This window comes from Mytilus galloprovincialis, chromosome 1, assembly GCF_965363235.1.
Source record: "Mytilus galloprovincialis chromosome 1, xbMytGall1.hap1.1, whole genome shotgun sequence".
In the NCBI taxonomy this organism is placed as follows: domain Eukaryota; kingdom Metazoa; phylum Mollusca; class Bivalvia; order Mytilida; family Mytilidae; genus Mytilus; species Mytilus galloprovincialis.
The window spans coordinates 117993008-118017740 of NC_134838.1; the positions used below are offsets into that span (position 1 = coordinate 117993008).

General features: G+C 31.6%; 3 protein-coding genes across 4 annotated transcripts in view; 2 read left to right on the top strand and 1 right to left on the bottom strand.

Moving 5' to 3' along the window:
* Positions 1–12107, top strand: part of LOC143054136 (uncharacterized) — a 33380-nt gene extending 21273 nt beyond the window's left edge. The window contains exons 6-10 of one of the 2 annotated variants that reach the window (XM_076227050.1): positions 3544–3641; positions 5327–5434; positions 10359–10394; positions 10852–10953; positions 11517–12107. In XM_076227050.1, the coding sequence (XP_076083165.1) occupies positions 3544–3641; positions 5327–5434; positions 10359–10394; positions 10852–10953; positions 11517–11813 (641 nt within the window). In that variant the 3' untranslated portion in view covers positions 11814–12107. The remainder of the gene's footprint in view (positions 1–3543; positions 3642–5326; positions 5435–10358; positions 10395–10851; positions 10954–11516) is intronic. The other variant, XM_076227057.1, reaches the window with a different exon arrangement.
* LOC143054309 (eukaryotic translation elongation factor 1 epsilon-1-like) overlaps positions 1–24733 on the top strand; it is a 228125-nt gene that overhangs the window by 192984 nt on the left and 10408 nt on the right. The gene's annotated exons all lie outside the window — the stretch shown is intronic.
* Positions 14024–24252, bottom strand: LOC143054153 (uncharacterized). Its single transcript, XM_076227068.1, has 6 exons — positions 24070–24252; positions 20586–20689; positions 20235–20307; positions 18407–18456; positions 16504–16657; positions 14024–14220 (listed from the first exon to the last, which is right to left on the bottom strand). The coding sequence occupies exons 1-6, from the start codon at positions 24146–24148 to the stop codon at positions 14141–14143; spliced, it is 540 nt and encodes a 179-aa protein (XP_076083183.1). The 5' UTR covers positions 24149–24252; the 3' UTR covers positions 14024–14140.

Here is a 24733-nt window from a genome sequence, read left to right on the forward strand (position 1 = left end):
GATTGTCACATTTATAGTAAATAATCAACATAGAAGCATGAATATTGAGCACGTGTATAACATGTACAATAAGATAATAGTATATTTCAATGACAGATTTTGTGATTGCCAGATTTTCACGAGAGAGGTCACGTTGATTTCACTTGCATACGGAAAATATATCGGCGAATTGTTTACTGGACTCTAAATTTTGTCAAATTAAAGAACTTTCTTGAGAAAAAGTATATGTACATAAGTCCATGGGACTAACATAGTGTTTCTGTAATTTGTAGTCGAACATCTTACTTAATATTTGATATATGATATTTCAAATTAAACTCACATTTACCTTTTTGTATGCCACATATCTTTTGATAAATCATTTCACCAGTTTGACTTGATCATACGTCCGTGAACTGCTTGGTATTTGGATAGATGTACTACCAGAGCAAAAAGAAATAATGCATCTAATTTGTATTGGATTTATTTTTTCCATATCTAAATGCTGTTCATTTGTTTTAAAACGATACCAAAGGAGTAAGTGTTTACAGTTAAATTCTAACGAATAAAAGGGGAGAAGCATTAATAACAGTCGACTGTGCTTAAACCGATTGACAGACAATAGAAAAGCTGTTGTTTGAGAACATTGTTTATTCTTCAAGCATAGAAGTTCAATTATCACAAACGGGATGTTAATGTCCTGTAAATAAAGGCAACAGTAGTATACCGCTGTTCAAAACTCATAAATCTATGGACAAAAAACAAAATCGGGGTAACAAACTAAAACTGAGGGAAACGCATTAGATATTAGAGGAGAACAACGACACAACATTAAAATGTAACACACACAGCGACGGACTAAGCATTAGACAAAATCCGATGAGAATAACCAATATAACATCAAAACCAAATACATGAATTTGGGATAGAAAAGTACCGTGACACTAAATACTTAAATATTAAACCAACGGTCAATAGAACGCTGCAGTTAAATCACTCAAAAACGTTTACTTTGGCCTGTCAATATCCTTTTCAAACAGTAATCAAAAATATTTTCTTATATAAAAAGAAGATGAGGTATGGTTGCCAATAAGACAAATCTTCTGAAGAGACATGATGACAAGGAAATAAACAATTAAAGGTCACTTATATATGCATTCTTGAATTTCACCACTGGGTCGATGCCACTGCTGGTGGACGTTTTGTCCTAGAGGGTATCACCAGCCTAGTAGTCAGCACTTCGGTGTTGATATGAATATCATGTATATGGTCTTTTGTATAAATTTACTGTTACAAAATTTTGAATTTTTCAAAAACTAAGGATTTTCTTATTCCAGGAACAGATTACCTTAGCCGTATTTGGCACAACTTTTTTGGAATTTTGGGTCCTCAATGCTCCTCAACTATGTACTTGTTTGGCTTTTAAACTATTTTGATTTGAGCGTCACTGACGAGTCTTAAGTAGACGAAACGCGCATCTGGAGTATTAAATTATAATCCTGGTACCTTTGATAAATATTTCAAATATTCGACTTTTAGGGTTCATAATGAAGGCAAAACCACGAAAACTCTACGAATACTTGAGTGTTATAACGTTTTTTTTTATGTTTAAAGAACAGTATAAAGAAATTGATGATAATTGATGTCTTCAAAAAGTAACATTCGTACACTGATGTATTTTGTACGGTATCAATGAAATGTCAGAAAAAAGGATACATATTTTTTAGTTATACATAAACAACATTTTGTAAACATTAATTGTTTGAGCTTCATTATTGTCAGTATTTTGTTCGTTGAATATAATTCCCCGGTCGGATCAAATATTTATGGTCCTATTTATCACTTTCAGGCAGTATAATTTCCGATAAATTGCATTAAAACTGTTTTTATAAGGTTTAATAATAGCAAACCAATTACCACATATCTCATGATAATTGTATTTTAACTTGTTGTATTCTGTTGTTTAGTTGGTTTGAAGAGAACACTTATTTAGATTTATAGCAATAATTTTGCCGAGATTCGTTATAGTTTGGTGTTTTGTGAGGGATTTTTTTTCGACGAAACATATCTATATTTGTGTGTATAAATCTCTGCGTGTGTACCTATTTAGATACAAAAGGGAAATTCAGCCATAACTTGAAGACAGTCACACAACATCATGGCTAAAAATAGAAGAGAAAATACGGTCTACAAAAAACAACACTGAAAACTATACACTGAACAACACGACCCCCACTAAAACCGGGGGTGATCGTATGTGCTTCCCAATGGTGTGTAATTGCTTCTGCAGATGTGTCACCTTTTTTATGGAATTCACTAAGTTTACTGCCTTTATGAGAGGTATACGCACAAAATTTACTTTAATTCTTAACTCTGTACTTCAACAGATATATTTCGTCAAGATTTATGTATTCTAGTACAAGCTGTGCTTCGTTGTCCTTCTAATTTGTATTATTTTGTTTTGCTTTTGTGCTTTATTTAATCGACACCTGTTGTTGCCTTTCTTCTTTTTTTTTTAAATAAGAACCACATATATTGGATGAAATTTTGTAACGATTTATTGGTTGTTTATTTTCTTAATCGATTTATGACTTTTGAACACCCGTATCCTACTGTTGCCCTAGTTGTACCTACATGTCAAATGCTTGAATTTCAGGTTAACAGATTTTACTTACATTGCACAGTTTATCAGTTTAACCGTTTTTTATACGCGCGTCAAAATTTTGACGGGACGTATTATGGTATACAAATGACCGGTGTCCGTCCGTCTGTCTGTCTGTCTGTCTGTCGGTCTGTCGGTCTGTCGGCCTGTCTGTCTGTCTGTCTGTCCGGTTCTTGATCATGGCTTAAAACTTTAAAAACTTCTTAGTTATATTAATCTTAATATCTGTAATTTTTTTGGTGATGATTCAAAATTTCATTTTTGAGTTATTGAGTATTTTGTAAAAAAAGGGGAGGGTTTTTTTTACATGTCGCGCCATATCTCAAAAACGATTTATGATTATTGCTTAAAACTTTACACATGTCTTTGTTATATTAATCTAAAGATCTGTATACTTTTTGGTGATGATTCAAAATTTCATTTTTGAGTTATTGAGTATTTTGTAAAAAAGGGGAGGGTTTTTTTACATGTCGCGCCATATCTCAAAAACAATTTATGATTTTTGCTTAAAACTTTACACACTTCTGTGTTATATTAATCTAAAGATCTGTATACTTTTTGGTTTTGATTCAAAATTTTATTTAAGCGATGTTTAGTTTTTTTGCAAAAAAAACAGGGTTGGGGTTTCACATATCCCGCCGTGTCTATAAAACAATATATGGTTATTGCTTAAAACTTTCTCAGAAACTATTTATGATTATTGTATTACACTTCCACACAAGACGACGGGCGTATCATGCGCTCATGGCGCAGCAATTTATTTCCTAACTCGACATGTTTAGAAATCAGTACGCTAGTTAATTCCTTTCTTTATTGCAGATTTCTTACGTTTCAAGTTGATACCTTCATCTTCTATAACAATTTCAGTATCATGTTAGTGGTCATGTTTATCTATATTTCAGGTGCCTTAGGAATCAGGTTGATAGTTTTTATCATTCCATTATTGTTTGTTTTGTACGGTTATGGTCTCAGATGGAAACGCCAACTATTACATAAAAAGGTATGAAACAGTTCGTTTGTATTATAGATTCTCAGCCGGTATGTTTAAGCTATATAAAGTAGAGATATATTGTTCGCGTTATTTTCGTATTATACGAGCTTGTGTTGAATTGAAATAATATTGTAGGTATAAAAGTATGGTTTTATTATATGGTATATCTTATTTCAAATTATATGCTTTTGTTTTGTTTTTAAATATATTTCACATATTAAAAGGGCATCAGCTACGATGTCGACAGCATATGTAGATTAACGTACGTGTTTTACAATGTTTTAAACTTCTACAAAAACGGAATGTAAAACATCGTAGTTTTTCGTCATGAGCAATTTTTTTCAAAACCAGAAACTTCCTTATTACATTAATGACTAGAATCGATAATTTGACTTCATTTTGATGTATCGGCATGCGACCTTTGTTTAGATTTGAAATGATTGCGCGTGTGTTTATTTCAGTCACAACAGAAATAATTTGAAAAATTAAACAAGTGATTTGACCCGTAAATCATTCTTATGTTGGTTACATTTCTTTTATAGAATTTTTTTTTATCGATATCATTAATATAATAGTTTCAAAATACAAAACATACTGGACAGTGCCCCTGGGCCTACCAACCAACTAAATACCATTATAATATAGTCAGCAGATAGCTTATCTGTAACAAACAACTTCATTTATATTTGTGTACAAGTCCCATTGAATTATAACAGATGCTTCATACACATGCCGTACGTAGGAGTAAACACTGATACGATGTTGCAAAAAAATAATGTTTTCTTGCGTCATCGCCTTATGAGGTTTATATTTGACTAAAAAACCGTTTAAAACCAAATTAATTATTAACAAATGGTTTTAAGCATCAGTAATTGACGTCATTGCTGCAGCTATTTGCAAGTTCAGCTATTTTTTTTCATAACTTGTCAAATTTGTGCAAGGTTGTGATATTCACAAACAGAGAAGTAATATTTTATGACATATATTTTGTAAGATGATTCAAAGTGCTGCACTTCAAATACTAATAAAAACAGCAAAAAACACGATATAAAGGCATTTATTTGGCTTTAAATAAAGTTGTTTACAAAATCTATTCGAATTGTTCCAACTGTAAAATGTTATGTTTCTAAGTAATGCCGTATAATCTTGGGCAATTATTAGTTATTATTGATTGTGTAGATTTACGACATAACTTGGCATTCCATCGACTGTTTTCTTCATTATTTGTAAGACAGCTATTGACACTAATAGTCTATTATTTCCTACAGAGTAATTTGACTAATCGTCTTCTTTGGAGTCTAGTTTTCATCCTTTATTGTTAAGACATTAAGACTGATGAAAATCATTTCACTTTTTTGTAACATTTCATACCCAAGTGATTTAAGCTTCTTAGGAATCTTAACGCCTCTGATGTCTTAGGAAACATTCTTCACAGAAGCTGATATTCTTTAAAGTGTTATCAATTTCAATTTACGTTGTTGCAGTCCTAATGTAATAAATCCCCTATTCAGCTATTGTGTAATATTTACGAGATATATTTACTGGGAATGTGAAATATTCGTAATTCCTAAGGGCAATAAATAAATCACTATTTCTTTATATGCTTTCCTATTTTAAACGTGTTTTGAGTACTTCTTTGCTTAACATTGTACTGACTTGTATTTCCTAAATATATTCCATCAACATTTTTTAAGATATGTCGTCGAATGATGAGATGCTGTATAGATCTGAATGGGAAGTTTTATCGAGCTGAAAAACCAGTTTTACTGACCATTGTAGTTTGTAAAGATGGATCTTTTAATGTATCCTTTTGAAGTTATAACATTTGGCATTTACTAGTATATTGATATACTTTTAAATCATTCTCCCCAATTATTATAGCTTTATGGAATTACAGAAATTTCTTTTGTTTAAATATCTGACTATTTTGGATAATTTAGTGTATCAAGCCATATTCGTTTGCGTTGATTCTTAATGGACCTATATTGCAAACAATGTAAACGCCTACCACTTCCAAATTGCATGTTGACACCGAAAAACATTTTTGAATTCATTCAGAGAAGAATAAGTATTCAAGTTACATAGGAAGTTGGGAATCTAAAAAAAATATTTGTGAAAATTAAACACATCACAGTTTAATCTACCATTACTTACACAACTATTTTGCTCTACTTCAAAATCTATCGAATACTCGGCGAATGCTGTTCACTTGATAAGTCTGGCTGATAAAAAAAAGACAAACCCCAGTCCATAAAAATGAGATTTGCATTGCCTTCAAAATTACTGAATAAGTGATCATACATACGTTATATTTAGTTCATATATTGAGGGTAAAGAATAATGATAATTTCGTGATAGACAATGTAATCTATTTCACGAATTTTTTTGTCAATAGGCATCATTAAGAACATTCAATAGTCAATTTTACTATTAAGCAACCAAGCCTGCAAGTGACTTGCAGATCAAGTGGGTAGTGAAATCAGAACATTGAAGAGACTTGTAGATCAAGTGGGTAGTGAAAGCAGAAAATTGATGTGATTTGTAGATCAAGTGGGTAGTGAAAGCAGAAAATTGATGTGACTTGTAGATCAAGTGGGTAGTGAAAGCAGAAAATTGATGTGACTTGTAGATCACATCGGGTAGTGAAAGCAGAAAATTGATGTAACTTGTAGATCACATCGGGTAGTGAAAGCAGAAAATTGATGTGATTTGTAGATCAAGTGGGTAGTGAAAGCAGAAAATTGATGTGACTTGTAGATCATGTGGGTAGTGAAAGCAGAAAATTGATGTGATTTGTAGATCACGTGGGTAGTGAAAGCAGAAAATTGATGTGACTTGTCAGTTTGATATGCATACAAAATGTAGAATGACTAAATCTCAATTTCCATGAAATTGATTTTACGCCAAGCAGATTGTTTTGAAAGAAATCGTGCTTGTGATTGCCTTTCATTGCACTTTTAGAATATTTAATAAATCCTTTAGCAAGAATTTTATTAAAATAAATACTTTAATTTGTCGACCCGGTCGATATCTTTTACAAAGTTACTGTCTTAATTGAACATAGAAATTGCATACAAAGGCAATGAAACCAGCGTAATAACGCTTAACGAAGTTTGCTGCGATGAATACATTTTTCTTAATAAATTTTTAGGCATGTTATTGTATCTAATCAATATACATTTACTTTGCAGTGAGTGTCCTTGTTGATGCCATAAGACATTGTGAATTATTTTTTATATCGACATCTTCTTAGTTTACATTGTTTTAGGTTTGGGTCTCTCTATTTTATCTAGTAAATGCCTAAGGCCATATGAAAAGTTACAGAGAAGGTTACGTTGCTAACGTAAAATTTTATTTTTCACGACTTCAAACTTCTTGATACAAAGATGCATTTTTCGTGAAATTTTAACCTGTAGCTTGAAAACTAGTCCAAGGACTGTCTTTTCTGAATGACATTTGAATTTTAAATTAGAAAAAAAGAAGCATCATTTAAAACGAAAATGAATTATTTCCAAAGAATTGTTAAACTTATTAGGAGGATACTATTTAAGAAGATATATCTATTCATTTACCCAAAAAAACGTATGTGTTTTTCATTTGAAACAAAATGATATGTCTATCCTATGGAAAAGTTTGACCCATTAATATCTAAATTCATAACATGAAGGTACTATTTTATATTACATATTTTAAATGACCAGATGTACATTAATTTTCGTAAAACATCACCGTGGGGTCGAAACTGTATCGTATTCCCTTATTTTAGTTCCATATACTAATAACACGTTAAAATTCTACTTGTTTTTCATGATGAAAATCTATTACCAGGGCGGATCCAGCCATTTTAACAAGGGGGGTTCTTTACCAAGGACAAAAAGGGGTGGGGTGTTCCAACTGCATGTTCCCATTCAAATGCATTGATCGTCCAAAAAAAAAAGGGGTTTCAAATCCCCTGACCCCCTCCCTCCCCCTTGGATCCGCGCCTGTATTATCTGCATATCTGTAATGATTGGTTGTAGTTAATGCATCATTCAAGAGATTTAGAGGTTATTTGGGCTATCTGATAATAAGTTAAAATTAGGAAAATAACCAATTTTGAAAAGAGGGCCACGATTTGAATAAGACACACAATGGTTTTATGTTGGTTCATAAGTCAGAATATTTAAACGTCAAGGCTCATCGAAACTTCCGAATTAACGTTTCATAGCATTTAATTTTACATTCAGATATACTGATCATCTTCTACTTAAAATTTCATTGAAAGATAACACTACCTTGTTGATAAATATTCCGTATCAACTTTACAAATAATACTCGATGGTCTTGAAGTATAGATTCTATGGACTGATGCAGTCTCTGTTCTTAATAACTTGTTATAGTATTCTTTTATTTGTCTTTGTAAATTATTACTTTTACTGTTAAGCCTCGGTCACACCTTACCGGATAGCTCGAACGGACGGCTAACGGATAACTTTTTTGTAATCCGTTCATGTCCTTTAGACGTCCGTTCTTACCCGTTAGACGTCCGTCCATATCCGTTGCATGTCCGTTAAGCGTACGTTTTATCCCTCGGCGTCCGTTCTGTCCGGTAGAAAATGTTTAGCATGTTGAAAACTTTGAACGGACGTCCAACGGATAAAATGTCCGTTGAACGTCCGTTAGGCGTCCTTTCGTTGCCTTTAAGTATCCGTTACGTGTCCGTTATACATCCGTTGGAGGTCTGGGAGATAAATTCACCAACGGACTTCTACCGCACGTTTAACGGATAAAACGGATGTTGAACGGATGAGAAACGGACTTCTACCGGACGTATAACGGATAAAACGGATGATGAACGGATCAGAAATGGATAAATGCAAATTGAAAATTTAGCGTCAGAAATGCCAATTATTGGTATGTCAGATTTCTTAAGGTTCATGAATTCTTATTATTCATAAACGATCTTAAAGTATAGGCACGTCTTCACAATCAAGCATTTCTTATTCAGGCCAGACACTGCCCTTTGGTGGAATTTTTGAAGAATAAACCAAAACCAGTTACACAGGAACATTTTGAATATATATGCGATTTACATGTATTATTATTGTCGCCTGTGATTTTTCCGTATATCTTGTTCATCCGTTTTATCCGGTACGCTTCCGTTATGTGTCCATTTTATGCGGTACTCGTCCGATGGATGTACGTTCGACATCCGTTCTGTCCGGTACGTGTCCGTTCTCGTACGTTGCATATCCGGTGTGTGTCCGTTATGCATCTGTTACACGTCCGTTTTATTAGGTCAGTACATCAACGGATTCCCAACGGATAACAATTTTGTCAACGGACAACTTTTATTTTCATCCGTTAGGCGTCCGTTCGTGCTATCCGGTAAGGTGTGACCGAGGCTTTAAGTCTGTTTTTGGTGATATTAATTTGACGTAGCTCAGCCCGTCATTGTGGTATTGTGCTATGGTAATTTTTGTATTTTTGGCTTTCGGTTTTGCTAATGTATTTTGTCTATATATGCCTTTCGTTTATCTTTATTGACATGTTTGCTTGTTTTTATAGTGATTAAGATTATAACACAATGTTACTACTGTCCCCTATTTATGAATTTTTTTCTATTATGTCTAATTGTTCTGTCCACACATCGTTGTCAATATAATGGAATTTTATGCGACTATCATTCAAGTGAGAGGTTTAGCTAGCTATAAAACCAGGTACATGCACCATATCTACAAAAGAAACCTGTGCCGAGTCAGGAATATGACAGTTGTTATCCATTGATTTTGCCATTTGCTTAAGAGCTTTCCTTTTAGAATTTTCCTCCGAGTTCTGTGTTTTTGTTATTTTACTTTTTACCCAATTTATCTAATACCTTGAGATGACATTTAATGAAAATTAGTTTAAATCTAAAATGTGGCCCATTGATTATTTAGCAAAATAGAAATCCTTAATTCTTAAGTAGATATTACCAACAAAAATAAATTTTGCATTTAACAACAAGCAAATTTTACAATACTTTAGCGAAAAAAGGAAATATTTGATACCTTAGAACCATTGAAATGTTGTTTTAGAAAATGTTGAAAAATCTGGATCTCAAACATACGAAAATACACAAAATGATTAATTGTTGTTTTTGTAAAGTTGCCATTAAACTGTATTTCTAAATTGATATTTGAAGACCAATGAAATAACTTCATTATTAGCTTTATGTTAATTTATTGGTTATTATTTCTGATAATTTTTAATAGAACTATAAAAAACAAGATCTTTAACCACTTTCCAATAGCAATGTCATAGAAAGTAATAGGCAATAAGCTACTTGGGATTTTTTATTTATCAACTTGTACATAACTTGAATATTGACTTTGATAAACTAGGGGGGTCAATTAGTTTTGCATTAGAGAAAGAAATGACGAATATATAAAGAAGAAAAAAAGTCTGCCAGAACTCCACAGAAATGAAAGCACAATTATATTTTACTTGTATCTAAATGTGTAGTCTTTGATAGAATAGATATAAGTGCTTGATTCAATAAGACTGAGATCCAGCGACACAGAATAGGCAATGATTATATGAAAGAGCTGATTGTTTTCTCAGGGCTGTTTTTATTGTACGTTATTCAATGTACTATTTGATATCTAATGTTTAAAGTCTTCAATTTGAATACTTTTTTTTAAAAAGTGGTCTTAATCTTTTATCTCTACAATGCTATCAATTATTATTTCCTTCACTTCTTACCAGATACAGTTTGTCTATTATTGTATCGATGATTGTACGGTATGTATTCAATTATACAGTAGAGAACATTCTGAACTTCATCTTTAGTAAATACATACATACGATACTTAGAATTTAACAACAAAATATCATTACATCTAAATACCCGTATATCTTTCTGTTTGTTATTTTATATCTGATCGTGTAATGAAATCAAATAATTGTATTGGTGTAAATTCCAATACAGGAATGATACCAGCTTGGATTACAAGTTTTTGTGTAATGTTAAGAAGGGATTGTTCATAATGAGTTTGCTTTGACAGCATAAAAACAACAAAAACCAAACAAACAAGAACGCATATACACTTTACATAAAATATCAAATGTAATTAGAAAAAAAAATAATGCGTTAAAGTTATATATTCACTATTTCATCTTTAATTACGAACGTACGTAATCCACCACGGACGTAGTCGTGTAGTTCATCCTCTTTTATTTGTTATAATTTTGTTCACAGATTGATCTTGAATTACTCTTAAACACATACAACGACGAAGATGCTGAGAAATTTAACTCTCTGATTGAACTTTATACGAAAAGTCGAGACTTTTTATCTGAAGTAAGTACATTTTAATACCAATCGGGACATGCAAAAAAACAGTTCTGTCTGCTGCATATTCAAGATCCAAATTTTGTCACAGAAAATCATTTTACTTATTTTTAGAAGCCGGCTTGTATCTTCAGTCATAATGAGGTAATTTAGATCACAATTACAGTCAAATGTTATAAGTAAACACTGCAAACCTTTTATGTAAATGTGGCTCAACGCTTAATCTTGTTGAAAAACTTTTATTTTTTATGAGTTACTCTTAACAATCGTTATTGGTTATGAACAGATATGATAGGAATGCCATAGAGGCCATTTTCCATAAGAGACCAAATGACAAAGAAATTAACAACTATTTGTAACCGTATGACTTTCAGCAATGATCAAAGCCCATAATGTGTAGTCCGCTATAAAATATTTATTGCATTGTGTCATTGCTATAACGTTGCAACTACTAGTGCAAATATATTGTTTCTTTATCAGATTATTTGTTTAACATTCAATATAACTTTTAACGTTTTTCTGTTAAGATATTGATATCATCGGAAATATGTAATGTAATTTATTATTTATAGAAAACACTTGGAGAACAATTACTGGTAATGATTTCTGCTGCATTTTTACACTGTATGATATTGAAACAGTTACCAAGTTCTACACAAGAACGACATACAAATCAAAACATGTGCCTTTGTCAGTTTGTTGAGATGGTGATGGCTGAGTATTTTCAGTGTCTTTCAAAACTAACAATAGTTCCAGATCTCGAAGACGTCTTACGAAAGCGACTTTTTCCAAGTATAGAGAAGAAGAAACTCAAAGACCGACAACAATCACTTGCAATCAATGAAGAATTTAGCTTTGTTTCTACTTGACATATCAAAATCACTTGCAGCCAATGAAAAAAATCAGCTTTTTGTACTTTGTACACATCAACAATCATTTGCATTTAATGAATGAAGAATACAGCTTTGTTTCTACTTGACAAATGTATACACATTTATATTTTTACTTAAATCAAAAGTCTATGAAAACTAATATCAAAAGCATTCATTATTGTTTGTTTCTTGTTGGGTCGTTTCGATATTTGTCTTCCGAGTGTAAACTAAATGTTCAAACGAAAATCAATGTTACATTTTTTAAAATAAATCATTTCAATTTTACCTGCACACTACTACTATTTAACTTTTTAAAAGGCTGACGGTCAACAGTGAATGTCAGATTGATAACGTTCACTAGTATTCTATATTAGCTAAATTGAGATTGTAGCAAACCCTCAAACTCGATTGAAATCAAAAGCTTTGACATTTCTTCACTTTGAATGAGAACTTATTTGGCCAAAACATGTCTAATTTAATGACGATATCATTAGCTCAGCCATAAGAATAAGTTGATCATGTTTAATCACCCGACATATCCGGGTCATTAATTTTCACAATAGTAGAAAGCAAAACAGATTATGACATTTATAAAGCTAGGAAAAAAATTAAAATCACAAAAATACTCAACTCCGAGAAAAATTATAAACGGAAAGTCCCTAATCAAATGGCAAAATAAAAAGCTCAAATATATCAAACGAATGGATAACCGTCGCATTCCTGACTTGGTACTGGTATTTTCTTATGTAAAAAATGGTGGATTAAATCTCGTTTTATACCTGGCTAAACCTTTCACTTGTATGACAATCGCATCAAATACCATAATATTGACAACGAGGTGTGAAAAAACAAACAGACATTGCTGTTACTGAAATCTGGGTTATACTGAGTTTATCCGAAACGAGTCAGATGTCATAAGAAAAACAATTACTCAACAACAGATTACAGCATTCTTTAAAATGTGGAGTCTAGATAAAAATACACATCAGCTCTTAAAATTATTTTTGTGGTGATTTCTACAACAATTCAGTAATCCAAGAGAGATAACTCAAAATTGTTTCAATGTTTTGAGAATATCGATACTGACACGTTAACAATCTAATAAAGATATTTTGTAAAACTAACAATCTACTTCGCTTATTTCGGTACTGTTGTAAAAAGAGCATTACATATCGGATTAATTCAATCAAGTCAACTTTTTTTTTTCGAAACAAATATAGTTTTATAAATATGGGTTATGATTACTGTATTTTATTTCCTTTATTTAAGAATCACGAGAGAGGAACTTTCGGGGATTATATTATATATGATTTCATTTTAAACGGGAATTTATAAGATGGTTTAAACATTCAAAAAGTATGCTTTTGAGGGGCTCCTCTGCCATTCGTTCCTTGTTAATCTATTTGATGCTTGAGTGATGACGAATAAAGGCAACAGTAGTATACCGCTTTTCAATACATCAATTCAGCGAACACAAATGTGGGTTACGAACTAAACCCGAGGAAAAAACGTCAACTACTAGTATAAGAGGAAATCAACAAAACATCAGAAACACTGAACTGAAACAAAAACAAACTGACGGACTATTTGATAACAACTACCATATTCCTGACTTGGTAACCGACATTTTAAGAAGAAAAAAAAACATCACAAAAAAAAATGTTTTTATGACATCATTAACCCATAACTGGTAATTGAATGTGCATGAATTTCCATCATGTTAAAGCTGTGAACTAACTAGTTCAGAGCGACGGAAGGTTGTCTTGTTACTAATTATAGTTATCATTATGTTTAAGGAAGTAACTAAGTATATTTCACCGTTTTCCAGATCATGGCGAATTGATAACAATTGTCATAAACAAGGAGATAGTTTACATTTTAAAGCTAACGAACATCAAGCGGGTTTGATTATGTAATTATAAAACAATTGCACGAAATGAGATATATTCTTTTAATATTCTTTTAATCCTTTCAGCAGCGTCCTCTATTACAGATTATGTCATCTATTCCCTGGGGTAGAAAATCCTTGGTATTAATTATTTAGAACACGTTTGAGTTCTGTAAACAGTTAAAAGAGGGGCAAAGGGTACCAGAGGGACAGTCAAACTCATAGATAGAAAATAAACTGACAATTAGTTTATACATATGACAAAATCACGATAATATATGTCTGCTGACTACTGGGCTGGTAAAACATCAAAAACATGTTGACTTTTTACTGCTTTATATCACAGGTTTTCGATAAGAGATTGCACAAATTAAAATAGATTGCAATAAAATATAATTCATATCAAGGCATGCAAGTATGTGCCATTTAAAAGTGTTTAATAACCATTATATGTTAGTTCCTCGCAAATTTCTCTCGACTTTAATTGCACTTCTAGTTCATACCATGTTTCTTTTCCTAAAATTTAAAATAAATAAATGTAATGCATTGTATATATTTGTAATCGTTTTTTTATGGTTTGGTTGAAATTCAAACGATTTATGATTAAAGTAACAGCCTTTCTACAACATATCAACATCTGTCGAAATCTCAACTTGAATATCAACATTATCAACGAATCATTTACGGACATATTTATAATGTATAATACTCCAGATTTTTCTTATTGTTCGAATATTGTTTTATAGTACCAACGAAGTAATACTTATCACCCATGTAGTATATTGTCTTGTTAATACAGAATGATGACCGATCATCAAGTTTATGAATGTACTGAATCAACTTTATCATAAAATTTAATTATACATATACTAAATGAAAATTTGGGGCTCAAAGGAGCCTGAATTGCTAAGTAAATGAATGCAAATTTAAAATCAGCAGCAATTCTTGCAGCCTTCTATAACACAATAAACACTTTGAGGGAATGTTTTTTTTTAAATATACAAGTCATATTCAGACAAAAACTTTAATAAAAAGGTCAGTGGTTGAATGTCCATAACTTTATTTTCATAAAGATCTTTTCTTAATGACGGAATGTTCAAGTATTTGTAATTATTTCTTGCTGATCATGTTTTTTTTCTGTTGAAAAGTTTTCCTATATTTAAGTTTTCCAGATACATGAAATAGCATAAGATACCGGCAGCAATTGGTAATACTGTCAATACATCGGCTGTAACACTTCAAATATATATGAATATGAAATTCCGTACATATATGGATAAATGTTCTCTCTATCACCAAAGTTGTCGAAATACAAACCAAGTACATATTTTGACCACTCTTTTCTCATGTATCAACAGTAGTCATATTTCTGAAGGGAGAAAATAAAGGCAACAGCAGTTTGAGTTGTTTAAAAGTCATAAATCGATTGAAAGATAATAAATCTAGGTTACAAACTAAAACTAAGGGAAACACAACAAGAAGAAAACAAAGGTACACCAGGACCACTACTATGCAACAAAAATAATCCGCTAACATATGTAGAAACGAACTATTAGATAACAACTGCCATATTTCTGACTTTGTACAGGACATTTAAGAAAAAATGGTAAATTGAACACATTCATATTAATGAGTCAAAAACATTTCCCATATTTTTCGTGCGTCTGGTGTATCAAATTATAAGCCTGATATCTTTAGTAACTGTAATTTAAAATTTTGATAACCTTTCGGAAAGGTAAGGTTTTTTTTTTGGGAAGAAAAAAAATTGCTTCTGAATAAAAAAAAACATCAATTTATTCCCTTAATGCTCTAGTTTTGTAAAATTACCACCATATCAAAAATCTGTTTCTAACCAATCTGCATGATAAAAGATGCTAAACATTAGGTGGTCGCTACTTTATCAGACAAGAAATGAAAGTGAAACGAAAAAAACATGAATGAAAACTAATGAATTTACAAATTTGCTATTATGGTCGTCAATGTCCAGTTGAACACTATAAATATTATCTTAGTACAACAATCAAAACCATTCAGTTAATAAAGCAAATTATTACCAGGCAGACACTTTCATTGATTTTGATCAATTTACAGATTTTATCGTTTAATCACAAAATGTATGCCACATACGTAAAATTGAATAATGGATCAACGTAAATTTGACAGGTGATCTAAATAGATAGTGAAATAAGATGTTAATAAAATATTCATAAACAGTATAGTTTATGAGGTATATTGGTCTCTCTGTGAATGTGCTGATTGGATGCAATTAAACTAAACGTTTAAAACTACACGCACATTGTACTGGAATGAACCTTCGAAGAGTTTAGATTATGGGGTCACGAAAGAAAAAGTAACAAATGATTTTATTATTCTACATTATAACTAACTGTTTGATTAATAGATACTCTCAATATATCTACAATCATATAGATCAATAATATACATTTAAATCCTTCAAGAACTTTCTATTTGTCCTTAAAAGTTGGTGTTTGTTAAACAATTAACGTCATCAATTCATAAACAAAAAATGGTATTTTTTAGAAATGATTTAACGTTCCCTCCGTTACGACCCATTTTAAATCATGTCTTTCTGTAACAACATTCAGGTGTTGTGAATCGCAACACTTTTCTTGTGTCAAAGAACACACACTTAATGACCTGAACTAATTAGTGTGTCTTTTTTTTTGATAATTGGAAATATAATTGTTTTTGTATGCATGTTTTTCATTTGTTGTTTTTTATTTGTGTACAGCCAGTACTCTCTGTGGATCTTTCTATGAGAAATCTCATTTTACCTACCATGAACAACGTTTGATTTACATTTGAAGATGAATCCTGCTCTAGTATACAATGGTATCAGTTTAGATTTGCAGATCAACAGAATTCTATGAGCATCTTTCTCCTCGTGTTTGACATAGTTAATAAATTCTTTTAGCATGTGTGTCGCTACACCCTAGATTAAAAAACAATCGAAAATTATATATAAGTATAAATGTATAAAATCAAAAAAGAAAATTACACAATAATTTTTACTGATTTTTAGTGTGTGTATTGCTGTGTTTTTCTTAATTATACATTGGCTAGAAGTATAGGAGGAGAGATGAAAACTCACAAAACATGTTTAACCACAGCATGTTTACGCCTGTCTTGTAAGTTTTGTAATTTTGGGTCATTTATATGTTTTGGACTAAAAATGAAGTCCATTTTTATTAAGGGCAAGCAGGGGCCCGCAAACGGGTGCGGGATTTCTCACTGCGCTCAAGACTATGTGGTGGCCTTCGGCTGTTTTCTGCTGTTTGGTCGGGTTGTTGTCTCTTCGACATATTCCATATGTCCATTCTCAATTTTAATCATTTGTTCAGGTGCACGTGCTATTTGTAAATTATTAACGGTTTGAATTTCGATTTGAATATAAATTATTTCTGCAAACCGTCACGATATTTAAAAACAAATTGTTCTTAACATTCTTTACAATGACCTATTGTTTTAAGAGTTGGACTAAAAAGCCTCTTGTTTGAATTTTATCAATAATAAAGATAACCCCATATCAGAAGGTCAGTTTTGAGCATTTTTGACCCAATTAACCACTTCAAGGCAGTTTTAAACATTAATATAAAACTGGCATGTTGGCCATACATTCTAGTCAATAATATTTCCCACTAGGCGGATCACATTTTAGCTGACACATATTATTGCTTAACTCTTACTTAAAATGAATAGTATAGTGAGTCAACCAAATACTATTTTTACTTATGTTGTCAATATCATATATTTCAAATACTGCTAGCATGGCAACTAAATTACCTCAAAAAGTAGTTATGATTTCAATATGTTCACAATTGTCAACACAAATATGGATATCAAATATACTACATATACCAAATTCAGTAAAATACCTTTATACTAATTCCAAAATTTTCGTTTATAGCTAAGATCACTAACTCCCTTCAAAGTAAGGAGATGTGGTATGATTGACAATGTCTCAACTATCTACCAAGGTTTAAAACAGGGGTTGTGATGTAATATTAAAATAAAAGAACAAATTAAAAATAAGGTTGGAGATTTTTAAACTTATCATTTCAGTTTCCCAATGTGAACTTTCCATTTCTAAGAAACAACATTGCAGCATATGGAGTTTATATCTCCCAAGTTATACGATATTCCACAGCTTGCATTTATGATTTCGTTGATAAATAGTTGCTGCTCACAAGGAAGTTATTAAACCAAGAGTTTCAGTTGCAAAAATAAATCATCATTTCGAAACTTTTATCAACACCATCTAGAGTTAGTTGACATTGATGGAATATCTGTAGCACGAATGGCGACAGTTATATTCCAATGGTCGTTACCGAAATCCCCGTGCTGTTTTTTTCAAATTTGACCAACTGAACACTTTCATGAGCAACAAGACGGGTGACACGTGTAAAGCAAGATATTCTTACGCTTCTGGAGCACCTGAGATCCCCTCAGTTTTTTGGTGGGGACCGTATTGCTCAGTTTTATGTTTTCTATGTTGTGTTTTGTATCCTGCTGTTTGTCCTTTGGTCGTTTTACAGTTTTTTATGCCATAGGTTGCCAGTTTGGTTTCGACTTAGAATTTGAATGCCTTTTTTTGTATCATTACCTTTTGTACATAATACCCCTCAAAAACTTTATTAATTCATATATCTTCAAATGATGTTATACCTAAATGTGAACTTACCTGACGTCGACGTGATTCTTTGACACATACTGAGTGAATGCATACACTTTCTAAAATAGCAACAAAAAGCATTATGAAAAGCTATTTCAAACATTATATTAATCGATCTTTTTTTCCAAAAGTTTAACTATTACCTCGTATTTGTCATTATGAAAACCATTAGAAAACTAGCAAGAAGGAATAGCTAAATCGAGCTAAAATCGTCTGAGATAAAGTCATATCTTTATTATCAGAAATTATTCTTTCATAAAAAATAACAACTACGGTGATTTGAATTATTAACTAAACTACATTTATATTTTGGAGACGGATTATCCAAAGAAATGTTTGTTCATGATATCCTAGTTACTTAACCGTAATACTTGTATGTTCAACATTGTGAACAGGCCATTATAGAATTATTTTGATGTGTGATGGCTAGCAAATATTTAACTTACTTCAAATCAAAATGTGTTTGATTTCATTTGAAACTGAAAGAGTTCTATATTTGTACTCTTTTTTCACATTGTATGAAAAAAGTTTATAAATAAAATATACATTGAACACCTGGTCGTTATGCAGCTATTGACCTTATTGTAGAATTGATGTTATTCAATATGCTAGTTAAAATTAATTACTGCAAATATTGAACTATTCTGTTTTATGGCATATAATTATATCAATTTTTGTTTGAAGCTGATCACAATAATTGACATGGGTTATAAATTTTGTATGTGAAAGTAAATTAGTTATACTTCTGCGATTGTTCGATCAATATTTAAGTTTTGAAACAAATAATTTTAAAACCATGTCTGTCCAAATGAATTTATATGCTATATATAATACATCACTTTATCAAGTGTTCAGGAGATAAAAATCTAGCAATGGGAGACATCTAAACGAGTTGAAATCGGGTAACAAACATAGATATCTTTTATATGTTAAATTTGACAAAATCCACCTTCTACGTCGGAAATAGAAAATAGAAAATAGAAAATTCAAACTTTGATGAACCTTTTTTTTCAATATGAAGATTTGAATGTCTGAAAAGTTGTAAAATTGTTTTAGACCTTTGAAAAAATAATAAAGGTATTGTCGGATCAAATAATGTGTGTGCTTATTGTTTTGTTCGCAAGACATGTTTTTCGTCAACACTAGACTCAACGGAGACGCTAAATTGAAACAGTCGGATTGGCAAAATCAAAATTGAAGTTGTAGGTCATTAAAACCCATCTTCGCTAGCCAAGGGTTACGATCCACTCCCGTTCTATCAAGAGAACGGGAGTGGATCGTAACCCTTGACTAGCGAAGATGTTAAAACCGGAAATACCAAAAGGTGGTGCCAAAGATTGTTATCTGTACTTTCGGTGAATAACTCGGTTTTTTTTTACATATAGAATTTATAGAAAAAAGAACATATAAATTATACACCATTTCAGCACAAAAGCGAACACTGGGTTAATGATACCCTAGGGGACGAAAGTCAAACAGAAGTTGTAAAAACTCATCGAAGATAACAGTCTTCGAATTTCAAAGCAAGACGCGCGTTTTGTCTACATATACTATCAGGAGCGCTCGAATTATTACAGTTGTAAGACAAACCAAATACGAAATTGTAGAGCTTTAGAAATTCCGAAAAATTGTTCCAAATATGACTAATTAAACATATTTTGTGGAAAAAAAACTATTGTGTTTCGAATAATTAAACATTTTATCTAGTTAGTTGAATTACAAAAAAACGAATATATCAATGATATTTGACATCAACAAAAAAGTGCTAACTTATGGGCTGATGAAACCTTCGGGGATGAAACTACCTGTAACGACATTGGAAAGTGTCTTTACTTACCACCATTAGGTATATGCATATTCATGGCTTCATCTTTCAGTGTATCTTCATGGTAACGTGTTGCTGACACAAACTTCAAAATAAAATAATCTTTATAAGATAATACTAACAGTAATTACTTATAACTGGGGAACAAAATTGACAATAATAAAATGATTGTGGATTAAGGAAACTTTAGGACGTGTTCCAAAGAAACATATTTGGTCACATCCGATTTCATGTTATAAAGGATTAAGTAACCTAGGCTACTGAAGTGTCCATCATCTGCAGTTAAAACACAATAAAAAAAACAAAAAAATCGATATCCTTAAGTTGTTCAAGTTGAAATATAAGAAATAACATTATCCTTACTCCTATAAGTTCATCTCCATGAAAACAACCTCTGTTTAACTCTGGTGCTTCTGTGTGTCTATAGTTGAGTATGTCGTAAGTGGCTGCTTCGTCCTCTGGGTAACCTTTGACGAAAAGTAATTGTGTATAGAGTAATAATAGACATAATATTGATATAAGACGTGTCTTCATGTAGATATTTTTTAAGAAAAAAAAAAGGTGTCGTAAAGGACGGTTAAACAACACTATCTTCACGCCAATTGCAAAATTGCAGATTTTATACTGTCCCAATATTTTAATGTCCTATTTTATCAGGAAAAAACTAGCCCTTATAATATAACTGACATTAAAAAACCCTATTTCAATAGAAAAAAAAACAAAAAAAAAAAAAACACAAACTTGTAAACATATAAAAAAAAAGATGTGGTATGGTTGCCAATAAAACAACTCTCCACAAGAGACCAAATGACACCAAAATCAACAGCTATAGGTCACCGTACGGCCTTCAACAATGAGCAAAGCCCATACCTTATAGTCAGCTATTAAAGGCCACGAAATCTCAAATGTAAAACAATTCAAAACGAGAAAACTAACGGCCAAATGTACAAAAAAGGAACGAAAAACAAATATGTAACACAGCAACAAACGACAGCCACTGAATTACAGGCTCCTACAAATGTATATGTAGATATATCATTATTCGCTAATTTGTCGAAGTTATAAAACAAAGAAAAATAAGCGATTTTGTGTTATATTTATTTAGATTGTTCAAAACCTGAATTGCAATTTAATGAACCAGGTGAGTATGGCATGTAAAATAAGTTATATTTCTACAAAAACTTGGGATCCCAAGGATTACATGTCATCTTCCTGAGACAGGTGAATTTGAGGGTCTTTGCATCGGAACTAAACACATTTATTCAAAAACCAGTTGTTGGCATGACACCGGTTATGTTCTTCTCATATATGTTATGATGGTATGATACTAAACCCCTAACGGGAAGGATTGTGCCTGATGTTCATATGATGAAATCATAATCTTTCAGTCAGTTTAATTGAAGTCTGGAGCTGGCATGTCAGTTAACTGCTAGTAGTCTGTTGTTATTTATGTATAATTATTGTCATTTTGTTTATTTTCTTTGGTTACATCTTCTGACATCAGACTCGGACTTCTCTTGGACTGAATTTTAATGTGCGTATTGTTATGCGTTTACTTTTCTACGTTGGCTAGAGGTATAGGGGGAGGGTTGAGATCTCACAAACATGTTTAACCCCGCCGCATTATTGCGCCTGTCCCAAGTCAGGAGCCTCTGGCCTTTGTTAGTCTTGTATTATTTTAATTTTAGTTTCTTGTGTACAATTTGGAAATTAGTATTGCGTTCATTATCACTGAACTAGTATATATTTGTTTAGGGGCCAGCTGAAGGACGCCTCCGGGTGCGGGAATTTCTCGCTACATTGAAGACCTGTTGGTGACCTTCTGCTGTTGTTTTTTTCAATGGTCAGGTTGTTGTCTCTTTGGCACATTCCCCATTTCCATTCTCAATTTTAAGCTTACATATGATGATTTGGTTATTTATTTAAGAAATTTGTTTAATAAATTTGATTTGTAAATAAGTGTGTAAGCATTAAACAAAAATAAATTAATCCTGAATTTCGTATTATTTGTTTACATATGTTCTCAATCCGCAATGTTTGTTTTTAATTTTTATGCAACAATAGAAACAATTTAACCGATTTGTATTGTTATATGGACATTTATACCTGGTATCAGATAACTTCGATATTTAACACCAACGTGTTTATTTGATATTTTCAGATTAATGGGGTTGATAAAGAGTAAGATTAAATTGAACAATAAATTAATTTATTTGTGGTCTTTTAAAAATGTTAACGTTAACATTCTGTTATTTCGGGATTTTTAAAGTAATCTGGCACGCATCGTATGTGTTAAACAATTATAGATCTTTATTTAAGCAAGTGATTAAAATTTCCCATTATATGACATGAAAAGGAAGCAGGGGCGGATTCAGCTATTTTTAAAGGGGGGGGGGGTCATAACCCAGGATAAAAAGTGGGGTTCCAACCACCTGTCCCCATTCAAATTCCTTGATTGTCCAAAAAAAAGGGTTCCAACCCCCGGAATCCCCCCCCCCCCCCATTCTTTTGGATCCGTCACTGTGTTGCTTGTAAATATCTATAACAGAACTAACAACTGAAAACACCGTTATATATCTATAACGAAAGCTAATTATATAACGTGTGCTATCCTTTTTCTATATTTGAAGTAAATATGATGTGTATACAGTGAAAGTAGACAGGTGGGATAATACATGTTATACTAGATTATTGCTGGCTGACTGTGTTCAATTTGGCTTTCAGTTGACACATTAGTTTTATGATGGCTTTTTTAGCCAGTAGATTAAAGAAAATGGGAGCTATAATAATACTTCAAAAATTACGTATTTGTCATTCAAATCAATCTCTGTAAAACGGAGTGAGAAATGTTCTCACAGTATCCAGCAGTGTGTATAAACACACTAATCCCGATCTCAATGGGTCCTTAAAATATCTCCATGTAGATTGTTAATGATAATCTCATTCATATTTCATGTTCAATACTATCAGTTTGAAGTATAGTATTTATCTGATGTTACAGGCGTATTTATTTAGTGCAAACAAAAACACCTTTAACATAGTTATCAAGACATATAAATATGGTTTTATTTGACAACTTATTTATATTCCCTTGCATTATGATGTAGATGTATTTCTGAATTAGTACAAATACATACCATTGTTAACATTTTTTTAAAAAATTTGAAACCAGACTCTGCTAAAATTTTCATAAAAGTTACTATACCAATAGATTTGTAAACTGATATCTTACTGTATACTTGTCTTTAAGTTAAGTCGAAATGAAATAAATTAATAAAAATGCTTTTCTATGCAAAAAAGAAAAGTTAAGGAAATATAAACTTGGACTTAATGTGTTACAGATAATTAATTATTGTTTAAGCAATCAAGTGTTGACAAAGTGATAATTGTTATACAATAAACAGATAAATTTGATATAGTGATATAGGGAATATGAGAATGTGTAATTGACACAAAATACTAACAATTAAATGATACTTTATCGGTCAACGTTTAACTCATTAAAAAAATTCCCTTTTAAAATCAATTTAACAAGATTTATCCGCAGGCTGAAAATCAAATTTTTGAATGTAGATTTTGCGGCTGATAAAGCAGATGGACGTAAACAAAACAATTACTAGCTAGCTCTTCCCACAAAAATGGTAATAAAAAATTTCATTTTAAGACAGTGCAGCCTTCTCAGCTTTATTTCAACAATTCTTTCCTCCTCTCTGAATTAAATCGTTTCTAATTTTTTTTAAAATGTCTCTTTTTTCAATATATTTAAACATTGGCAATTTAGATTCAAAGCGCTTTAATAATCAGTTAAATATACATGAATTATAATTACAAAAAACAGAAACAATACCTTCTATTTCCAGATCAAAAGCAACATTTATATCGTCTTTGTGCAATGGTCTAATATCTAGATAATCAAATGTATACATATTGTCCAAATTCTTGCGACTTTCATATCATAGTGTGCTGTCAGCTTCAAACGAAGATATCGGAACTCATCTGACTTCTTCTTCATTAGGAACGGAATATTACTGTAGTAAAGTACAGATTTAAGGAACAACCATACTGTTAAATAAATTCCAAAGTAGTATAGTATACCACTGTTCAAAAGTCATAAATCGGTTGAGACTCAGAGAAAACAAATTCGGGTTATAAACTAAAATCGAGTGAAACACATCAACTATAAGAGGAAGACAATGAAACAACAGGAGAAATACTGAAGTGCAACAAAAACAAACGACAATGCAACAAACACAGAAACGAACTAGGCCTAATAGAGAACAACTATCATATTCCTGACTTGGTATAGGACATTTAAAAAAAAAACTTGCCGAAATGGTTGGCTGAACCTGGTTTTGTGGCTAGCCAAACCTCGCGCTTAATGGCAATGCTATATATATATATTGCTAAAATGCCGGACTACATTACATGACAGGACATGTACAAATAAATACAAGAACACTCTATATACACTCAGGACAGGGAAATGCATAAATAAATAATATAATAGTTCA

Coding starts and splice junctions, on each gene's coding strand:
- LOC143054153 (XM_076227068.1), bottom strand. CDS start 24,148: ATGTATACATTTGATTATCTAGATATTAGACCATTGCACAAAGACGAT. Junction 20,690..24,069: donor TTTTGATCTGGAAATAGAAG/GTATTGTTTCTG, acceptor TTTTCGTCAAAG/GTTACCCAGAGGACGAAGCA. Junction 18,457..20,234: donor TATGCATATACCTAATGGTG/GTAAGTAAAGAC, acceptor TTGCTATTTTAG/AAAGTGTATGCATTCACTCA.